Source organism: Brienomyrus brachyistius, chromosome 4 (assembly GCF_023856365.1).
Source record: "Brienomyrus brachyistius isolate T26 chromosome 4, BBRACH_0.4, whole genome shotgun sequence".
NCBI lineage: Eukaryota > Metazoa > Chordata > Actinopteri > Osteoglossiformes > Mormyridae > Brienomyrus > Brienomyrus brachyistius.
Genome location: NC_064536.1, coordinates 38,027,182 through 38,048,775, shown reverse-complemented (window position 1 = coordinate 38,048,775; position 21,594 = coordinate 38,027,182). Strand labels below are relative to the sequence as shown.

The 21,594-nt window shown below is 45.8% G+C and overlaps 1 protein-coding gene across 12 annotated transcripts in view; it reads left to right on the top strand.

Moving 5' to 3' along the window:
• Positions 1-21,594, top strand: part of LOC125740872 (uncharacterized) — a 141,385-nt gene that overhangs the window by 67,192 nt on the left and 52,599 nt on the right. For 3 of the 12 annotated variants that reach the window (XM_049012671.1, XM_049012673.1, XM_049012672.1), the window contains exon 3: positions 6,649-6,839. The exons of 4 other annotated variants lie outside the window; for them this stretch is intronic. In XM_049012671.1, coding sequence (XP_048868628.1) covers positions 6,649-6,839 — 191 coding nt within the window. Of the gene's footprint in view, positions 1-5,642; positions 5,799-6,488; positions 6,840-21,594 lie in introns of those variants that run through there. 5 more of the 12 variants (XM_049012668.1, XM_049012670.1, XM_049012662.1 and 2 more) reach the window with 4 other exon arrangements.

Sequence of the window (21,594 nt, the reverse complement as noted above, 5' to 3'; positions counted from 1 at the left end):
AGGATTAGAGGCTGTGCGTAGTGCTAGGCAAGTACTCAAATGGCAGTTGTTTGGCCACTGCTATCATGTTCCGAGCACTATCAGTGATGAGTGTGCAAACTATATGTTCGATATTCCACTGTCCACTGTTCCACTGTCGCTACTGGCATAAACTGGCCAGCGTACGCTTCAGCGAAATGCTTTCCTCTGAATGCAGCCAATGCACACGACCGAAGCTCCCACTGCTGGCTAAAATGATGCGCAGTTACTCCATAACTGTGATTGCTCAGTGAAGTCCGATAACCCCCAGTTAGCATAATTATCCTAGTCTACCCCAACTCTTTTGCTCTTTGATTATCAAGCATCTTCAATACGATCGTAGCTCTGGATGGCAATTCATACAGTGTCACCAGAAAGTATTCACACCCCTTCACTTTTTCCAAATTTTTTATGTTACAGACTTATTCTGAAATAGATTTGAGTATAGTTGTTCCTCAAAGATCTACACACAGTACCCCATAATGCCAAGGCAAAAACAACTTTTTAGAAAGATGTGCAATTTTTTTATTGCCAAAATCTCGCTAATCCAGTGTTTCATAAGAATTCATACCGATGGCTTAATATTTTATTGAAGGACCTCTGGCTGCAATCACAGCCTCAGGTCTTCTTGGGTTTTCCTCTACAAGTTTGGCACACCTGTTTTTGGGGATTTTCTCCCATTTTCCCCTGCAGATCCTCTCAAACCCAGTCAGGTTGGATGGCCAGCGCCGGTAGACAGCCGTCTTTAGGTCTTTCCATAGATGTTAGATTGGATTCAAGTCCGGGCTCTGGCCGGGCCATCCAAGGACATTCACAGACTGCTCCTGAAGCCTCTCCTGTATTATCTTGGCTTTGTGTTTCGGGTCATTGTCATGTTGGAAGATAAATCATCGTCCTAATCTGAGTTCCAGAGCACTATGGAGTGGGATTTCTTGAAGAATCTCTCTATATTTGGTTGCTGTCATCTTACCCTCTATACGGAATATATAGACAAGTGTGTGCTATTCCAGATCATGTTCAATCAATTGAATTTACCATAGGTGGGCTCCAATCAAGTTGTAGAAGCATCGCAAGGATGATCAGTGGAAATCGGATGCACCGGAGCTCAATTTTGAGTATCATAGCAAAGGGTGTGAAAACTTATGTACCTATCATGTTTAAATGTTTACATTTTTTAATTTAATAAATTTAATAAAATGTCTGAAAGTATGGACCATTTTGCGTAAATTTTGCAAAGAAACCTATACTCAAATCTACTTTTGAATATGTCTGTAACATAACAAAATGTGGAAGAAGTGAAGGGGTGTGAATACTTTCTGGTGGCACTGTAAGTGCTGTCATTGGACAATATGTTAATCATTAATCAATGGAACACCCAAACATTAATAGTGATTCAATGTCATATGATCAATATCTATATACATATCTCAAGTAGAGTCTAGAAGCCGAGACAGATTCCGGTAAACTGAGCTAGATGGGTGGATTTTACCTTGCCACCAAGGTAAACCAATAGAGCAGGAGAATTGTGTTTGTTATACGTTTGAGCTCGGTTTGTTGGTGTTTCGTGACCAATCATGATTTAGAAGTCCTTATTGGGAATTAGGTGTTATGGTTTATCAACTGGTTGCTCTGTGTGCTCCGAGTGACTTGGTACGAAGTGCCAGAGTGTGATGGGAGCGCTTTGCTGAATTGCTAGAATAAAAGAGATTTCCTTTACCTCATCAAACTGAGAGGTCCGACTTTTATTCTAAGTGTTATATTTGAAATTTCAGTCATCGGCGGTTTGGGAACGATTTGGTTTCCCAATTGTGTACATCAGCACTGGAGAGAGAGAGTAGTTAAGGAGACCAAGACTGTGTCTGCTTGGTTATGCTGCTGAAACGCAAGCAAATGCTAGTTCATATGAGACAACATCATCTGAATGTACTATTCTTCCTCCTGCTAACACATGGAGCCAGGACAGGCTGTGGTGTCTTACTCGGAGGCCCCTCAGACATCGTCATCACCGTCAACAGGGCCTCCTCCTCCTGGCAAAGGGCTTCTCCGTCAGCCCCTGTCACTGTATCCTCCCGCTCCAAAGTGGGCGACTGGATGACCTCGCCCCTCTCATGCATAACAGGCAAACTGGCCAACAGGGCATCCACATAGGAGGGCTTCCACCGTGGGCAGCAGTGGGCTAGATGGTCCGAACATCTGGCACTGCCAGCAGAAGGGAGACTGTCCTTAATGAAAAAAGATACCCTCCATTCCCATTGAGATTAAAATAGGCCAGGGGGTGGATAAACACACTTGCCCCACTAGGGTCTGGGCGATGACAGACCTGGAACTGGTGTCTACCAGTCCAAACCCCCAAGTCATCCCTAATCTCCCAGGAAGCAGGTCCATAAAACATCCCAGGAAGACCTGGATGGCATCTGCAGTCACACAGGGGTTAAAAACATATACAGTTATCACCCTCTTGTCCCTGCACCACAGGGGTTCACACCCATAGCACTTCAGCAGAGGGTGTCCATCCTTCTGGCACTGCTCCTGGACTCCGGTGTAAGCATCATCCGTAGCTTGGGTAACTTCAAAGAACTTTAGGGGACCATTCCTCTGCATGCAGAGAAGGTCCCCTGTCTTCAGGGCCAGAGGGCCCCCAACGCGTCCTCCTGGGTGAAGATAAGGCAGTGGTGGAAGGCCGCTAGGTCCTCTTCGGCCCTCCAGAAGAACCGGGCCGTGTTGGGGGGGAGGGAATCTGAAGCCCAAAGTCGGACTCTGTTCCCCCAGGGCGGCTCAGCTCCTTCATGTTTATTTATGATTCTCAGGTTCATGCTTCAGCAGCCTGCAGTGGCTCGGTGGGTTTGGACGCTGCACCTGTCATTGGAAAGTCCCTCGGCACAGTGATGTCACCATGGGCCCCTGAGCAGGGCCCTTAACACTAACTGCAAATACATTTTGCTTTGGATTAATGCATTTGCTAAATAAACAAAGTAAATGACCTTGCGTCTCCTGAATGTGAAACAGGAGCTCAAAGCGCATGACTACTGGGGAGAGCTGAGTTTGCACACTGACGTTGGAAATGCTGTTAAAACGTTGCTGGAATGCCCAGCATCTTTCTGCACCAGTTTTGCTAATGTGTGATGTTTCTGCGTTCCTCTTTGTATGCTGTTACTCGCAGCATCACGATGTGTGAAAACCACGTGGGCGCAAAAAGCTTAAGCTAGAAGCCTAGTATATATTACATTATACAACCTCCCTGATTGTGTTTTGCTTTGATGTTTATTTGTTAAAGCTGTGTAAGCAGCAGCTTCTCGAGCCAGACACAGGGGCAACACTGACCTCAGTGGTGCATCTGAAATGCAGCTTCTCCCAGAATGCCGAGCGGTGGGGGAATCTGGGCCTAGAACCTTAGAAAGGAGCCTGACTTCCTGTGCACTGGTACAAACAGCCTGTAGATGCTGCACCCTCCTTGTTGGGGGGGGGGGGTCATTGTCGTGGGGGGTAGTATTTTTACCTTTAGACTGCTGCTGTTTGACTTTTCTGAAGAATGTAGCAGAAGTGGCTCTGAAAACAATTAACAGACTTCTGTGGTCCTCAAGAGGCAGATTCAACACACTGATGGAACACCAGAGAGAAAGAGACATAGACAGAGAGAGACAGAGGGAGACAGAGGGAGACATCAGCCCCAAGCAAACTGAACCACGCCTGGGGTCCCATAGAGGGAACTGAAGCCGGTCCCTCAGCATTCAGCCGGTCAGCAGCACAGGGAGGCAGTTTTGTGTCTCCAGAGAAGCACAGCGGGATGAACACGCATGCTGTGTCTCTGTATACGAAATAGTGTTCATGGCACATTCAGCCTGCTTGCTTGACTTTGTTACTCTAAACATTCAGTTTCATTAGTCTTCTCAGTGCTGTACCTCCTTATAAACTACATTACACACTACATTTACATATATAATTCTGCATATGTCAATGTTCCCCGACACATTAGCTACAGACTGTTTAGCAGAATCATTCCAGACAAATCTGTGTCTGTACCCTGAATTTACAATAAAGAAGAGCAAAATGTCTATGGTCTAGAAAGATTCAGACTTGATCTTTCACAGTTTTAAAGTTTTGGATCAATAAGAGTGACTAATGTTCATGTCAATGTACAATGGAGCTCCATTTCAGTGTATGTGTAATTTAAAGACTTTTAAATTAGATTCAGTAGATGCATAACAATTACTAATTGAACCGGAAAACCTCTAGATGCAGAATAATAATGTTTTGGTCACAGTCATAATTAGTATCACCTCCCATTCTGAGCTTCCTGGGACAGACTCACCATGACTGAGCACCTTTTCTCTCCCTCTTTAAACATTCCAGAAATTAGGTAAAGTCCTGCTCAGAGAGCTTTACTGGTGTCCTGCTGACAGAAATCAGCTCCTCTCTGGGATTCATGTGAAGATCCTGTGTGTTTTACTACAGCTACAGAGGAAAGAGCAGACATTTTAGTGTAGCTTTGACCCAGTGGCCTGTGGCCCCATTGTCACCATGGAAACAAGACCCACAACCGCACCTTGCAGACGTTCAGAGTGAAGCTGTTGAAACCCACCAGCTTGTGACAGACTTTCCATCAGCCGTTATTAACCTCATTCACAGAGAGACCTGACAGTGCACCAGAGACACAGGCCACAGTTTGCTCCTAAATCAGTAAGCAGATGATTTAAAAGGCCCTGGTTAGTTTCTAAGCAGCTCCAGAGGGCCAGAGGTGGAGTTTCATTATTTAGAGAAGCCCGTGATTGATTTAGAGAAGCTGGTGATTATCAGAGATTTTACATCAGAGGCTGTAGCAGGTGTGGATCTTACCCAAACGTGCAGATGAGACCCACACTATGCTGTCTGTAGAATGAAGTAAGTAAGTAAATAAGTAGAGCTTTATTGTCATCCCAACAATACACAATAAGTATACAGTGAGACGAAATATCATTCTCCGTAACCATAAGTGCAACATAAAACACAACAACACAGAAGACAGATCACAATGGCAGTGGGGGGGGGGGGGTAATAACTTACACTTCACCTATATACATATATAACCTGTTGCTCTGACGCCAAGCACTTTTTCAAGCCTTGGTGTATTCTTTAAGCCTGCATAGGATGTTACTTTCTTTGAACCACATCTGCACCTTTGATGCTGAATTCTTGGAGTTGCTGTAGCCATGTCAGATGAGGTGCAGATGAGCCCCACACTATGCTGTCTGTGGAATGAATAGAGCTGTAATCTGCATTATACTCTTTCATCTCATTTAAACAGACCGGAACTTTCTCAGGCACAAACCTCCCTGTATCCACAGCCCCCTGGACCAGCCCACCCCCCAGAACCCCACAAACATGGGTACGAGAGAGTGCACTGGACCCACAGAGATTGTGTTCAGTGAGCTTAAGTTAGCAGCTCTTGTGTTTTGCTAAACTATCAGTGCTGTGCTGTTTTCACTCACTTCCTCTGTGGTCCTGCTGGTTATTTCTGTATTTAGTGTGAATCTCTGCGGTGAACAGAGTCCAGCATTAAAGGACCAGCAGGTAATTTGGTACAAACTGCTCCTGCTATAATATCCGGGTTATAACAGAGCAGAGCTGTGAGTGTGAGATGTTGTTAACTTCACACTTTTGGCTAACAGGCTTCAGTATCTATATTTCCTTTTGTGATCTGACTCTCAACTTAGTACTTAACAAATTCAGCCTTGTATTGGAATGAAGATAGCTTCCTAATACTTAAATCTGCTTTAAAATGTTTTTCGGTCTCGCATTCCTTTGTAAGTATGAACGATTTAACATTTCATGGTGTTTTTGATATTTTAATGTTTATAGTGTTTAGTATCTTCAGATATGTCTCTGATCGATGTTTATGTTCATATTAAATATATCAAACATAACTGCAATATTATTACAAAAAATACAATCAAAATTAAACTGAAAATGCTGATAATAATGTCAGTAATGATTATTGGTCGTTAATGATGTAACCTGAAGAAATGACGCCATAGAGCCGAGGCTGTGATACTGAGAATAACGCGACTGTTTGAATACAGAGATGCTGACTATTATCTTAATTTCAATAAAACGCAACAACACAAGTTAATGTTTTGAAGGAAGTGTCTTACTTACTGTTGTTTTATGTGGTACAAAGCCTTTCACACAATCTAGAACACTTGTAAGAATTTATAAACAGATGTGATGTGAGACAGAAATAATCTTAGAGCATATCGTCCATTTACAAACAGCTTCTTACTAAACATGTGAACCATTTTCTTTGTAATGACAAACAATTCAAACTGGTTTTCTTGATTTTAGAGGTTGCAGATTCAGGGTAAGAATGTCCCAGGTGATGCAGGGCACTATTTTAAATATCTTAATGCAGAAGCCTGTTTATTATTACCTCAACACTTTATAGCTTAATTCAGCTTTTATTAATATCATATTTACTCTGTTTTCTGTGTCTCCAGGTTGCAGTGCTGCTCTAGTGACCCAGGCTGAGGAGGTGGTGGTGAGAGAGGTCCAGCCTGGAGGAGCAGCCACTCTGCCTTGTGGGATACCTGTAAATACGGAGCTTTCCTGGTTTTCCCTGCAGTCAGACGACATACCAGTCAGAGTCATGGACCTGAGGTTCAGCTCTGGATATGATCTGAATCTTGATAACATCGGAGATGAATACAGAGGGAGGCTGGTTCCTGTTTCTGACTCTAACACACACAGTCTGCAGCTGAAGAACATCACTGCAGCAGATCTGCTGATCTATTGCTGCATCCAAAGCAGTGATCTAAAGTTTGGAAACTGTACAAAGCTGAAATTCACAGGTAATTTAATTTAATTCAATTCAACGGCAAATTATGGTAAATGTGCAACTATGGGGCACCAAGTGTCAAGCCCTCATTTTCGTGTAAAATACATTCTCAGCCACAAAAAGCATCATTTAATGAGGAAATCAAGTAATTCCTTCCAGCATTCTGTCCACAAGAGCAAAAAGACTTCACTTTCTTTCATGCACAGAAATCAAAAAGGAATGTTTCATTTTGTTCACAGAATTGATATCAGCACTTTGCATTTCGTCAACAGAAGAAAGACATTTTGTGGTCGAAATGCATTTTGTGAATGATGCACAGTCATTTTGTGGGCGAAATTGATTTTATCGAATCAGAAAATGGATTTTGTCTTTTGCTGATTCACGAAATGCGCCACAAAATGCATTTCGTCTTTTGCCAAGTCCCAAAATGCTTTTCGTCTTTGGCTGAGTAAGGAGAGGAGCACCCTTGGGGGAATGGGGTAGTACTTTGCTGTGCCCAGAAAGTATAGCACTGGCTTTGATTTTGCAGACACGTGTAATTACGTTTAACTTGTATTTAAATGTAATAAATATACAAATAACTCCTGGCCTAATACTTTTACTGTTGTATGTACTCATTAGTGTCGCAATTTTTTTCATTACATTTTTGTATTTTTAAGCCAAGCCAATGAAAGATCTCAGCGCTGATTCTCTCCATTTGTACGCTATGTTCCCATGCCATTTTCCCCAGAATAACACTGTGCCTGATAGTTCAGATCAGACACACTGGGTTGCCTGCATGTAATATGCAACAATAAAATGGCTAATATGAATGGATTAACACAAGGAGTCACAGACTGTCTGCCGATCCTTGTCGAATCGCTGATGTAGCTACAGTTACTCAACCCGGTCCGCACAGTGTTCAGGGGAACAGCCAGGGCAGGACAATGACTAGTCAACTGCCTATTGTAAAAAAAGGTTCTTCTTATGCTACTAATTAGTCAGTGATTACTGTTTTTGACATAAAATCAGGGTTGTCAACTTTGGTCAGATGGCCGGTCAAGCTGTCCGAGCTTTAAATATGTGGTGTATGCATAGACATTATATTAGCTAGCATTTAGGAAAGTAAACTAGATAAACAAGTCTTATACTTTCTGACAGGCAAGATCCTAAGCTATTTTCAGACAAAATTTAACATCTACTGTGCCGTTTTCAAGAAAATGCACTTTGAAATCCATGCTATATTTGCCTATACGTATAACCCATGCTTGACAGGCTATTTCTCAGAATTTTCCCATAAGGTAAAGTAACTATTGCGTAACATTTTTTGTATGTTTGAATATGTCAAAGATTTTGGATCCCCCCTCCCCCCCCCCTATAGAAACTTAAATTCAACACCATGTTCAATTACATTAGCCGAGATCAAATTTGGTGAATAATATCAAATGTCATTTTTCAAATATCCTTCATAAGCAAACATTTTTCTCCAGCACGTCTGGTTTTTCTGTTTCATATATAATGCATTGTGTACCTAATAATGTCATTTTGATACCAGTCATTTAAAATCACCAGTAACCTGTCAACGACTCATTTTTTGTACAAACTAGTCAGCAGGGTTTACAGGCAGCTTGCAATTATGTAAAGTTACAGGTATGCTGTTGCTGGTCCACTAACGCCAACCTTAAACTTTGTTAAAGCGTTAGATAAGGAAAGTGAAGCTTTTCAGTGCCTAGTCAGTGGATTTACAGAAATCAGTGATGCTAAATTAAAAGGTGGAATTTTTGTTGGACCACAGATTAGAAGGTTGCTGAAGGACAGTGTATTTGCAGCCAAAATGGTGACAGTGGAGAGGCAAGTCTGGGAAGAATTCCGTAAAGTCATTGATGGATTTCTCGGAAACAAGAATTTATTTGACTATGAGGTTCACGTCAAGGATATGATATGTCGTTTTCAAGATCTTGGATGTAGAATGAGTGTCCAGATGCATTTCCTAGTCTCACACCTTGATTACTTTCCTGAAAATTTGGGTGAGTATAGTGAGGAGCAAGTTGAGAGATTTCACCAAGATAGTAGTGAAATTAAGCAAAGATACCAAAGATGTTGGAGTGTAAATATGATGGCTGATTATTGTTGGAGTTTGTGCAGTATAGACAAAATCCTGATGCTTCATACAAAAGAAAATCATTCCGGAAACAGTTTCGCAGTGCTGAGTGACCAGCAAAGACATGATAAACAGTTTATTTAATGTAATGCAATATTTTATGTTGAACTATAATTATAAATTGTGACAAAACCAGACGTGTGACAGGAAATTGGAAGCCATATTCTGAAACGACAATGACACACTTGTTTTTGTTAAATCACCTAACAAAAAAATTGAAAATGTCGGCCGATGTTTTTAAAATGAGCGTTTGAGCTCGACATTCATTTTAGCATACTCAGTGTCTGCATGGTGGGACTACCCCTCCTCTAACAGGTATTTTACCAATGAGATCTCTGAAGGAATCTGACTCAACTATCTATAACGACAGCATGTTCACAACAACATACATGGCTAACTGGTCTGTTTAGTTCAGTCTGTGTCACAAATTTCAGGGAGCAGAAAAATCAAGCTTAGACTGCTTGGATGGCGCGGCTCCGTCTCCTTCTTTGTCAGTGGAGCTCATGTTAGTTGGACTTGGGTTTGTGCTACTATCAACACCGGCATTCTTGGTCACTAGTTTTGTAGAAGCATGTGATGATGAGACGTGCTTCATGAGATTAGAATTACTTACCATTGATCCATTGCCAGTGACGTATCTGCGATTGAGACAGGTTATGACCCTACCTTGTCCAGGGTGTATGACATTACACTGAAGGGCTGGCCAAACAAGAGTAACCCATCACTGCTAAGTTGTTCCAGTTGGCGTGAACAGCTACCAGACAGTACATTAACATGCACAGCTAAGCTGAGCTACAGTTATAGCCTGAATATGCCATTCAATCAGGCTACTGTCCTTCTCCCAGTATACATGCACGGGAGGGGAATAGATTTATTGACCGAAGTATGTTTGACTCTGCTACAATAGGTGGCAATATGCTTCCATTCAGCTTGGCTTTTTCCAGTTTACTTATTACGTCACAGATGTCGTGAATCGGAGCAGGGAAGCAGGAGCAGGAAGACGGAGAGTCGGGGAACGATTAAGAAAAATCTGGGCAGGACAGGATGTGTGTAAAATGAAGTGACTCAAGCTTTAATTGCGATCGGCGGCCTGTACTACGAAGCGGGGTTTCTGGCTTATCGGGGTAACTTGTCGGATTGGCCTGTACTACGAAGCGGGGTTTCTGGCTTATCGGGGTAACTTGTCGGATTGGCCTGTACTACGAAGCGGGGTTTCTGGCTTATCGAGGTAACTTGTCGGATTGGCCTGTACTACGAAGCGGGGTTTCTGGCTTATCGGGGTAACTTGTCGGATTGGCCTGTACTACGAAGCGGGGTTTCTGGCTTATCGGGGTAACTTGTCGGATTGGCCTGTACTATGAAGCGGGGTTACTGGCTTATCAGAGTAACTTGTCGGATTGGCCTGTACTACGAAGCGGGGTTACTGGCTTATCTGGGTAACTTGTCGGATTGGCCTGTACTACGAAGCGGGGTTACTGGCTTATCGGGGTAACTTGTCGGATTGGCCTGTACTATGAAGCGGGGTTACTGGCTTATCAGAGTAACTTGTCGGATTGGCCTGTACTACGAAGCGGGGTTACTGGCTTATCTGGGTAACTTGTCGGATTGGCCTGTACTACGAAGCGGGGTTACTGGCTTATCGGGGTAACTTGTCGGATTGGCCTGTACTACGAAGCGGGGTTACTGGCTTATCGGGGAAACTTGTCGGATTGGCCTGTACTACGAAGCGGGGTTACTGGCTTATCGGGGTAACTTGTCGGATTGGGCTGTACTACGAAGCGGGGTTACTGGCTTATCAGAGTAACTTGTCGGATTGGCCTGTACTACGAAGCGGAGTTACTGGCTTGTCTGGGTAACTTGTCAGATTGGCCTGTACTACGATGTGGGGTTACTGGATTATCTGGGTAAGTTGTCGGATTAGCCTGTACTACGAAGCAGGGTTACTGGCTTATCGGGGTAACTTGTCGGATTGGCCTGTACTATGAAGCGGGGTTACTGGCTTATCAGAGTAACTTGTCGGATTGGCCTGTACTACGAAGCGGGGTTACTGGCTTATCTGGGTAACTTGTCGGATTGGCCTGTACTACGAAGCGGGGTTACTGGCTTATCGGGGTAACTTGTCGGATTGGCCTGTACTACGAAGCGGGGTTACTGGCTTATCGGGGAAACTTGTCGGATTGGCCTGTACTACGAAGCGGGGTTACTGGCTTATCGGGGTAACTTGTCGGATTGGGCTGTACTACGAAGCGGGGTTACTGGCTTATCAGAGTAACTTGTCGGATTGGCCTGTACTACGAAGCGGAGTTACTGGCTTGTCTGGGTAACTTGTCAGATTGGCCTGTACTACGATGTGGGGTTACTGGATTATCTGGGTAAGTTGTCGGATTAGCCTGTACTACGAAGCGGGGTTACTGGCTTATCGGGGTAACTTGTTGGATTGGCCTGTTCTACGAAGCGGGGTTACTGGCTTATCGGAGTAACTTGTCGGATTGGCCTGTTCTACGAAGCGGGCTTTCTGGCTTATCTGGGTAACTTGTCGGATTGGCCCGTGGCCTGTACTACAAAGGGGGTTTAACCAAATCAGATTTAACCTGGAATTAATTTGCGAACGCTGAGTTGACAAAATCGGGTTGTCTCAGTCGGTGCTAATCAGTACTACGACGCCAGTTAAGAAGTTGATTTGTTAAATTGGTGTTAACTGCGGGGCGGCATGGTGGTGCAGTGGTTAGCACTGTTGCCTCACACCTCTGGGACCCGGGTTCGAGTCTCCGCCTGGGTTACATGTGTGTGGAGTTTGCTTGTTCTCCCCATGTTGTCGGGGGGTTTCCTCCGGGTACTCCGGTTTCCCCCCACAGTCCAAAGGCTAATTACAGTTGCAAAATTGCTCATAGGTGTGACTGGTGTGTGAGTGTGCCCTGTGATGGGCTGGCCCCTGATCCTGGGTTGTTCTCTGCCTCGTGCCCATTGCTTCCTGGATAGGCTCCGGACCCCCCGCGACCCAGTAGGATAAGCGGTTTGGAAAATGGATGGATGGATGGTGTTAACTGTATTGGAGTTTGTGTGCGTACACATAAATGGAGCACATTCGGCAGCGCAAGTCAATGACACATGGCGCAATCTCCATATTTCACAGAGGAAAACTGAATGCTAATTATGTGGGGATATGAGGAGTTTAAATCAACGTTGCAAAGAAAGTCCAATACCACTGCAGCCAAGAAAAGCAGGCAGGCTTGTTAGCAACATATTGCCGAAAAGTACATTTTCATGGTTATAAAACGTGGTCTAAAATATCTCACAACCGAGTATTAGACTATGAAGTGTTGTCTGAAAAGAATTGAATTACTGTTAATAAATACAAAGGCTCACAGATGCGACACAATTCAGAAGTTACGTATTATTTGCTGTTAAGTAATGTAATGCTCCCTAAAGTTCCATTACTGTGATGTTACTCATAATGTAAACCTAATGTTAACAATAACTTAACTGATCCGATTTCGAATGCAATAGTAATGGGAAGCGTATGTGGCAGCAAGTCAAGATGAAATATAAAATCATGTCAAGTGAAAGGGCTATGTATTTGTATTTCTACTCATTATGAAGAATTTGCTGTATATAGCCCCCACTTAATAGTGTGTTTCTATGTTTTACAGCTAATAAGAAAAAGGTGTCTGTTCATATTACACTTAATAGAAGCTAGGTGAGCCATTGTTTAACAAACAAATGATTTACAACAGGACAAAACAGAAGCATATGTGTAGTGAAAAAATGACTAGGAACCGGTCACCAGGGTTAAGTTAGCATCATATTCCATATTCAGTTTTCAAGTTTAAATAACTTTTAATGGAAGTAAGGTGGGGCATTTTTTAATGACAGAATTGTGATGTCCAGTACACAGACATTGATGCACACTGATTAGTTTTGCGCCTCAAACCATTTCGTGATCTGTGCCAAATTGTGTTATTAGCTAATATTACAGGTTCTTTCAGCTATGATGACATGGTGGTTTAGCATTTTGGGCTCATGGCCACTGTTGTACATGCCTTTGTTTCCCAGATTGCTTTATGTACGAATTTTATTACATTTTTGATTGTTTGAATGTATCTGTATAATGTGCAATGGGACAATACATGAATGGGTTAAAACTAGACAAGACAGGCACATCTAGTGAAGTGTGCTTTGATCGGTGGACAACAGGGAACAATGCACACCTCTTGGGTTTTCAGAATAACTTTCCCTCTAACAGTTATTAATTAATACAATGTATGCAGATTATATGCCATTGCTCCATTTCATGCATATTGACAGAGAGAGCCCCTCACGATTCGCTTGCTAAAGTCGTATGGATCATCCAGGAATGCCAGCATTTTCTTCGGAGAAATTTTAGTGGGAGGGGCGGTGCTCATATAGGGCTGGCTATGCGGAAACGTTGACTTAACCAAGAACAAAAACTGCTCGGAGCGTAAATTGCTATAGCAACATGTCTCGACTAAATCCTACCCACCTTTCGTAGTACGAGTTAATCGCGAAGTTACACCACACGTCATCAAGTTACTTGCAAAGTTACCCCGATAAGCCAGTTACCCCGCTTCGTAGTACAGGCCAATCTGACAGGTTACCCCGATAAGCCAGTAAGCCCGCTTTGTAGTACAGGCCACAGGTATGTTCTATGTAAACAATGATTATCTCACACACTTAATCAGTGTCCGTGCATGGAAATCCGTTCAGTCATGGCCTCACCATTCAAGGATGAGCGAACAATTGCAATCGGTGCACAAATAATAAGAATGGAATTTCAAATTGAGAGGGTTTTGTGCAATCGGAAAGATCCTTTATTATTGCTGGATTATTTTGTTTTCAAAAGATACCTCTTCAGCCGAGATGGAATATTAAATCTTAAAGATTTATTGGCTCCGTATAGTAGGAGTCCAACTAGGCCAAGTCAGGCTCTCACAGCCACACAGACAATGTGCATTTCATTGAGATATTTTGGAAGCGGCAGTTTTTTGTATACTGTATGTGATGCAGAAAATACATCAAAGAGTGCAGTTTGCCAGGCAATTCGCCAAATCTGTTCGGGCCTGAAATGTTTCCTTTGGGTTTTCATTGTTTTTCCCGAACACCTGCGAGTGCAGGTGTGGCCTAGCGATCTACAATACCCCTTTTTTTCCTATGAGTAGCCGACTACGCCACCCCAGGGACACTGCCCTGGGGACCCTAACACCCCAACCCTCAGAACAGCACACAGGTTCGAATCACCGGAAAGGGCCAGAGACGCGAGCCAGTAAAAGTTATTGTTTTATTATATTCAATGAAAAGGTTCAGTAGTCCACACCATAAATCTAAAACCCTGTAAGCGCCCAATCCCTGCCATCGACCCCGCACACGGCGTAATACACCAACACCGGTGACTTTACAGCACACGCACACGGGTGACGTCCACCACACACCAGGCGGGTGCGGCGCAAGGCTACTAGCCCTGAAACACAGATGAGGGAACAAAACACCAGGTTAGTAGGGTACCGCCGCTTTCCATTACCCCGCTAGGCCTGCATAACCGCCCCCAAGATAAATACAAAATCACAATCAAAATAAAATTAACAAACCAAGGTGTCATGCCCTGCTCGTCGGCTCCTCCTGTGTGCCACGCCCCCTGATTACCCACGTGTTTTCTCCCGATTGTACCCAGCTGTATCTAGTTCATTTGCTCAGTCCTGTGTATTTCAGTCCGTGTCTTACCCGAGTCCTTTGTCCGTCATTGATGTTGTCGATGCCCATGTCCTGTCCTGCCTTGCCTTCATTAAATCCCCGTATACCCCGTACTCTGTTTGCCTTGCCTACTTCCTGCCCGCACGATCGCCGCTCTGCCCGCGATCTCTGCCGTCTCCCGTGACAGAATGACGGACCCCAAAAAGAAGCGGAGAGGGAGGAAGAGGCTCCCAGAAGAGCCGATCTATCTCGGCGCCTGCTCGCTCTCCAGGCTTTGGCTCCCGACGGAGGACGAGAGGGAAGTACCCCGCCCTACCTCCAGCCCGGAGGCTGACCACACGCGACCCCGATCCCGTGTGGAAGTACTGGTTCTCCAGTGAGGACGAGGACGAGGAGCTCTTCCTCTACCCTTACCCGGAGCCGGAGGCCTTTCTTCCGCCGTCCGTTTTTACGGACGTCGCGCCGCCTCCCGCCACCGCCAGGCGCCAGCGAGGGAGACGAATGAGACCAGCGATCGCCGGTACAGAGGACCTCCCTCCGTTGCTGCCGGCGGACCCCGCTCCCGTGCTGCCGCCACTGCCGGCGCAGCCGCCTTCGCTGCCGCCGCTGCCTGCGCAGCCGCCTTCGCTGCCGCCGCTGCCTGCGCAGCCGCCTTCGCTGCCGCCGCTGCCTGCGCAGCCGCCTTCGCCTCCTGCAGCTCCCGGGTTGGCGCCCCCACTGCAGCCACCTGCAGCTCCCGGGCCGGCGCCCCCACTGCAGTCACCTGCAGCTCCCGGGCCGGCGCCCCCACTGCAACCACCTGCAGCTCCCGGGCCGGCGCCCCCACTGCAGCCACATCCAAGTCCTGACCACGCTCCAAGTCCTGACCGCGCTCCAAGTCCTGACCGCGCTCCAAGTCCTGACCGCGCTGCCGCAGCTCCAGAGGCACCCCTCCGCCTGCAGCAGCCCCAGCTCCTGTCCCTTTCACCCTAGTCCCCGAGGTGGTCCCGGACGACTCCATCTTGGCTCCTCCCTCTTCGGAGGTAGAGGAGCTGGAATGGGACCCCTCGGGGACAGAACTTGTGACTGTTTCTCCCTGGCCCCGGCGAACTCGACCCCGACCTGGGGTCATCATGTCTGTGTCCCGTAAAGGGAGGGGACACAGACGCAGGGCTGGGGTCCCGCCCGCCCTGCCCCCTGGCTCGCCCTGCCTCGCCTGCGCTGGGGCTCGGTTGGCGCCTGCGAGTCCTGGCCCTTCGGGTCGGCTGTCGCCTGCGGGTCCCTCTCCGGTGCCTCGTCGCCCTGCCTCGCTCCCCCCTCCGGTGCCTGGTCGGTCGCCGGGGGGCTCCCCGACGGCGGCTCCTCGGTCGCCTGCGGGGCCCCCACCTTCGGCCCGTCGGAGGACGTCGCCGCCTACGGCGGCTCCCCCCCTCGCCTTGCCTTCGCCCTGGCCCCTTCCAGCTCCCTCGTCCCCTTCCCCGGTGCTCCCTCCTGCTCCCTCCCTGGCCCCTCCGCGGGTCCCTCGCCCTGTCTCCTCTGCCCCTTCTCGGTCCCCTCCGGCCTCCCGGCCGCCTGTGGCCCCTCCGGCTGCCGCCCGTCGCCCGCTGGGGCTCCCACAGGCTCCCCTTTGTTCCCCCGCCTTCTCTCCCTTCTCTCCTGCCCTGGTCCCTCCTTCGTTTGCTTCCCCTTTCTTGGTCCCACCTGTCTCTGCTCCCCCTCGCTTTGTTCCTCCCGTCTCTGCTCCTTGTCCTTCTCTGTTCCCTTCGTTCACTCCCGGTCCTTTTGTTCCTTCTGTTCCCGCTGTGTCCCCTTTCCTGGTTTGACTTTCTGCCTTCCCTGTCCTGTGTCAGCTCCTGTCTCACGTCCTGTCGCTTGCCCTGTTTTGTGCCTCGGTCCTGTTTCCAGTCTCTCGTTGATGGTTCTGTTTTTTTTTTTGCTCAAGGTCCCGGTTCCCGTGTCCCGTCTGTCGCCTCCACCCTGGCGTGTCCGGTGAAGCGCGCCTTTGGGGGGGGGTTCTGTCATGCCCTGCTCGTCGGCTCCTCCTGTGTGCCACGCCCCCTGATTACCCACGTGTTTTCTCCCGATTGTACCCAGCTGTATCTAGTTCATTTGCTCAGTCCTGTGTATTTCAGTCCGTGTCTTACCCGAGTCCTTTGTCCGTCATTGATGTTGTCGATGCCCCTGTCCTGTCCTGCCTTGCCTTCATTAAATCCCCGTATACCCCGTACTCTGTTTGCCTTGCCTACTTCCTGCCCGCACGATCGCCGCTCTGCCCGCGATCGCTGCCGTCTCCCGTGACACAAGGCAAACACAAATAATTAATACATGCAATAAAATAAAGCATACCAAAACAACCAAAATACAAAATCTTGAGGCAGTATATGCATGGACTAGATGCCGCAATCGGCAGCGGAATAGCAGCACTCCGAGCAACTCCTGGCACCAAAGTCCCGCTCTGGCCACCCCACGAATCCACGTTCTCCACAGGATGCACAGATGTCGATCACTGGTAACCGGACAGACAAAACAGCGGCGAGGTCCACGTTCCCCAGTAAACCTGCAATATATTAAAATACTTACAGGCCACGCTAACAACTAAATACCCCGCTAATCTCCCCGATATACCTACCACCAACCGGAAGACTTATACCACTGCTGGGGCTGCCTTCACCACCTCCCCAACAGCAACAGGACGCATCTCCCCAGCGGCATGCCTTTCACCAACCATGCGATCAATATACCGCAACCAATGGCTAAGGGATGGTTACGGAAACCAATTAGCCCCCTGCCCACTCACAGCACAGCTGCTACTTCCACCGCCAGCAACAGGAACTGCGTCAGCACCATACCTAACCGAATCCACCCTCTATATAGCGCTAAGCCCCACCCAAAACACAGGGGAACCAATAGGGCAAAGGGATCAATATTCCCCACTTGGCTACACAGGCAATTAAAGAGGCGTTTTATGCCATTACAGGCAATATCCATCCATCCATTTTCCAAACCGCTTATCCTAATGGGTTGTGGGGGGTCCGGAGCCTATCCCGGAAGCTATGGGCACGAGGCAGGGAACAACCCAAGATCGGGGGCCAACCCATCGCAGGGCACACTCACACACCAGTCACTCACACATGTACACCTATGAGCAATTTAGCAACTCCAATTAGCCTCAGCATGTCTTTGGACTGTGGGGGGAAAACTGGATAATAATAATAATAATAATGGACCCAGCTAGACTAATCTACTACACAGCTGCCTTTGAAAAACCAACTTATCCCGGATTAGTTTCACCAGCATTAACTCATCCAAGACGAGGCGTCTGATCTCGGATGATTTATGTGACGTACGGAAAATACCCGCCAGGTCTGTTTCCTGGTTTATCATGTTTTGTTTTGTCCCCTGATTTTTGGTCACCTGTTCTCTGTATTTGCCTTTTCTGAGCACCAACCATTTTGCCTGTGCTCCTGACTACCAGAAAGCTGAACCCGTGGTTTTGACATACCGAGTCTGTATCGTGTATTGTGTCAAGAGTGAATACTGTTTTCATTGTTCGATTTATTTGTATATTTGGATAGAGAAATAGTGAGAGTGATTGCCTTTTGTTTCAGTTTTCTTTTATAGGTGAGTTAGTTTGGGATTTTGTGTGGTAGATTGTTTTGTTTGTTGTGTTGTCTTGGGTCACCCTTGAAGTCTGTACCTACACTGGTGAGCAATCTTGTGAATACACACTCTGTTTATACAGTACGACCTGTTTTGTGCACCATGTTTGTTCTGCCCCCCCCACATCACACATCCACCCACACATCTATTCTGTTACTCCCCAGCTCCATAGACTGCACCTTGTAACAATGAATTCGTACATTTATTAATTATGTAGTGGTTTCAAAAGGAAGGTTTTGATGTGAACTAGAAGCTATTCATACAGTAACAGAGATCACATGTTATCAACCTTAAAGTGATGATGTTTATACTGTGATGTTTACAGACCCCACTGGAGGCCAGTCCACTCCCCACCCTCTCCAGTGCCCGACCCCTCAGCCCGAGACCCTGAACCCTGGGCCCTATAACCCTGACCTCCTGCCTTGGGTTCTCCTGCCTTGTGTCGCCCTGCTCACTGGTACCATCTCATCACTCTGCTGCCATTTCTGTCATATCAAAGGTCAGACATGTGTGATGTCACTGTATTTTATGTTCCCTGTCTGTTTGGTCCTTTTGTGTCTCATTCAGCCCCAGACTGGGCCATAGCAGATGTGCAGTGTCTCAGGTACAGACACTATACATTTCCTGTGTGTTAATACACTGTGATACAGTGTAACTCTGACTTTGCAGTGAAAGTGCCAATGTTACACCCAGTATCAGCTGCCTTAGTGTCACTCTTTACATAAAATATTAGTAGCTTAAATATTCAGGCATACATCAGCTGTGGCTGGAAATCTTTACGTCTGACCATTGTTTTATTGTATTTCCTGTATTAATACCTCAAACCTGCAGCTAGTCACTTTCTAACAGAAGCATGTCCAGCATGCAAGGTGCAGTGAGACAGTGTGAGAGCAGCAGCCCTTATCAGCAGGGCTGGTAGAGCACCCTGTGCACTCTGTGAATGACGTCACTCTTAACTGTTTCAGTATTACTAAGGAAGAGCTCTGACTCACAGCAGAGGGGAAGCAGGACCAGCCGACACGATCAGGTACTGTCACTGACAGGGCTTTCTGTGGCCTACAGACCACAGCGGGAAAGTGTCTCTGCTTAATCACACATGTTTATACAGCAAAATAAACCCTGATGAATGTGCGTAGACTGAAGTACTTTTAACTAATTATGAACTTAAACCTGCTTTTCTTTTTTACAGAACAAAACTGAGGTCAACTATGTACTTGTAAAGACAGAATCACTGTAAAGAAAAACAGGGAGGTTTATTTTTTAAATCAGTCACCAGGCATATTTGTAAAATAAAGGAAATTTAATAAGAATATGTGCATTAACTGCTTGATTCTGGGGCTTTTCTAAGATTCAGTGCTGATCACAGGAATATTACTGTCACATAATTACATGTAAATGGTCATTTTCATGGACCCTGCATTGTGCTGCACAGACTGGTTCATGTCCCCAAACCCTCAGCCTGTCTCTGAACCTTTACTGGATCCATCTATTATCTTCCACTTATCCGAGTCACTGGGGCAGCAGTCTAAGCAGGGATGCCCAGACCTCCCTCTCTCCAGCCACCTTCTCCAGCTCCTCTGGGGGAATAGCAAGGTGTTCTTAGGCCAGCAGTGTGTTCTGGGTCTGCCCCGGGGGTCTCCTCCCAGTTGGACATGCCCAAATCACCCCCGCAAGGAGGCATGCAGAAGGCATCCGGGCATCTGTCTAGATCTCCCTCAGCTGCAGAGGAGCAGTGACTCTACTCAGTGCTCCTCCCAAATGTCTGAGCTCCTCACCCTGTCTCTAAGACTGACCCCAGTCACCCTGCGGAGGAAACATTTCTGCTGCTTGTATCCATGATCCCAGTCCACCCTTTCCCAGTTGAGCACTGTGGCTTCCGACTTAAGGTGCCTTCCCACTGAAGTTCAAGGGCCGGCTGCACAAAACACCTTAAGTTTTGCTTAAAATATTCACTTAAGTATTTAAGTTGTTCACCTTATCTTGGTCTTACACTTAAGGAATCCCTTAAAGTTCCCTTAACGGTGGCACAAAAGACCTTAACAACCAAAGTAAGGGAAAAACTTCTGGCTGATTCTTAACTAAACATGACTGAGTATATGGCAATAAATTAAGAAAATAAATGCATCCTGAGAGGAGTTATGCAACTGAGAACACCCAGTGGATACGATTAATGATGAGCAATTGATTTTACCAGACCGACTATCAATTTATTATTTTATTTATAGTGCTGGCAACATGTTTATAATCCATTATTAAATCTGGCCAGCAGATGAATGTTTTTTTTCACAGAATAAACAATGAAGAAACGTTATCCTGCTAATAAGCGATGGCAAGTTTAACGGCCGACACCTGCAATATCGGATAAAAGCAAATCCATTATCAATCAAACATTCTGATGCAGAAATATGGAGGCACATGCAAAAATGCTTTGAATGTAACTTAGATACAAAAATAATTCCATAAGCTCAATTCTCCAATATTTCTTTTCTCCCAGAACTTTTATGAATTTTTCACGTTATCATTGGTGCCTGATGTCCACCATTCAGCAAGTTTACTTCCAAATGTCCCTCTCAGTAGAAAACGGATATTCTTTGGCATATTCTTTGTTAGACTTGGTTTACTTAATTCATAAAAATCATAAATTTACCCAAAACACATTTATTTAATGCATTATATTTCCTAAAATTAGGTATACTTTTCTCAATAAAACACCAGTTTAAATTTACTCAAAAAAGTGAGGGCAAGTTGTTACCTCATTTTATTAGCATAAATTCTATAGATATTTTTTTTCAGTGTACAGTGTTTAAATATCCCAGCACATGTGCATTATATGTACAGCCTATGTGGTTTTCACCACAAGCTGCCCTGCAGTGCTGCTGTCTCACCACCAGGTGGACTTTTCAGTATTTGTCAATATCTACTTACACATTAGCTACACACTTGCAAGATACAAATCAGCCTCTGTACCATGACTTTCTGATTAAGGAGACCATGTCTGTGGTCTAAAAGGATTAAGCCTTGATATTTTAGCGTTATAAAGCTTTGGTGACTAATATATTATATTCATGAACAATGTAGCACCATCTCAGGGTATTAGCCGATTAAGATTTTAAAATTAGATTCTGTACTTAAGCAACAATAAATGAACTGTAAAACCTCTGGATGCAGAATAGTAATGTATTGAAGCAGGAGGCGGGGGGTGGGGGTGGGGGGGGGTTCTCATTGATGAGTCACATGATCTTGACTCTAACCAGCAGGGGCTGCTAATCTGCCAGAAAGCAGC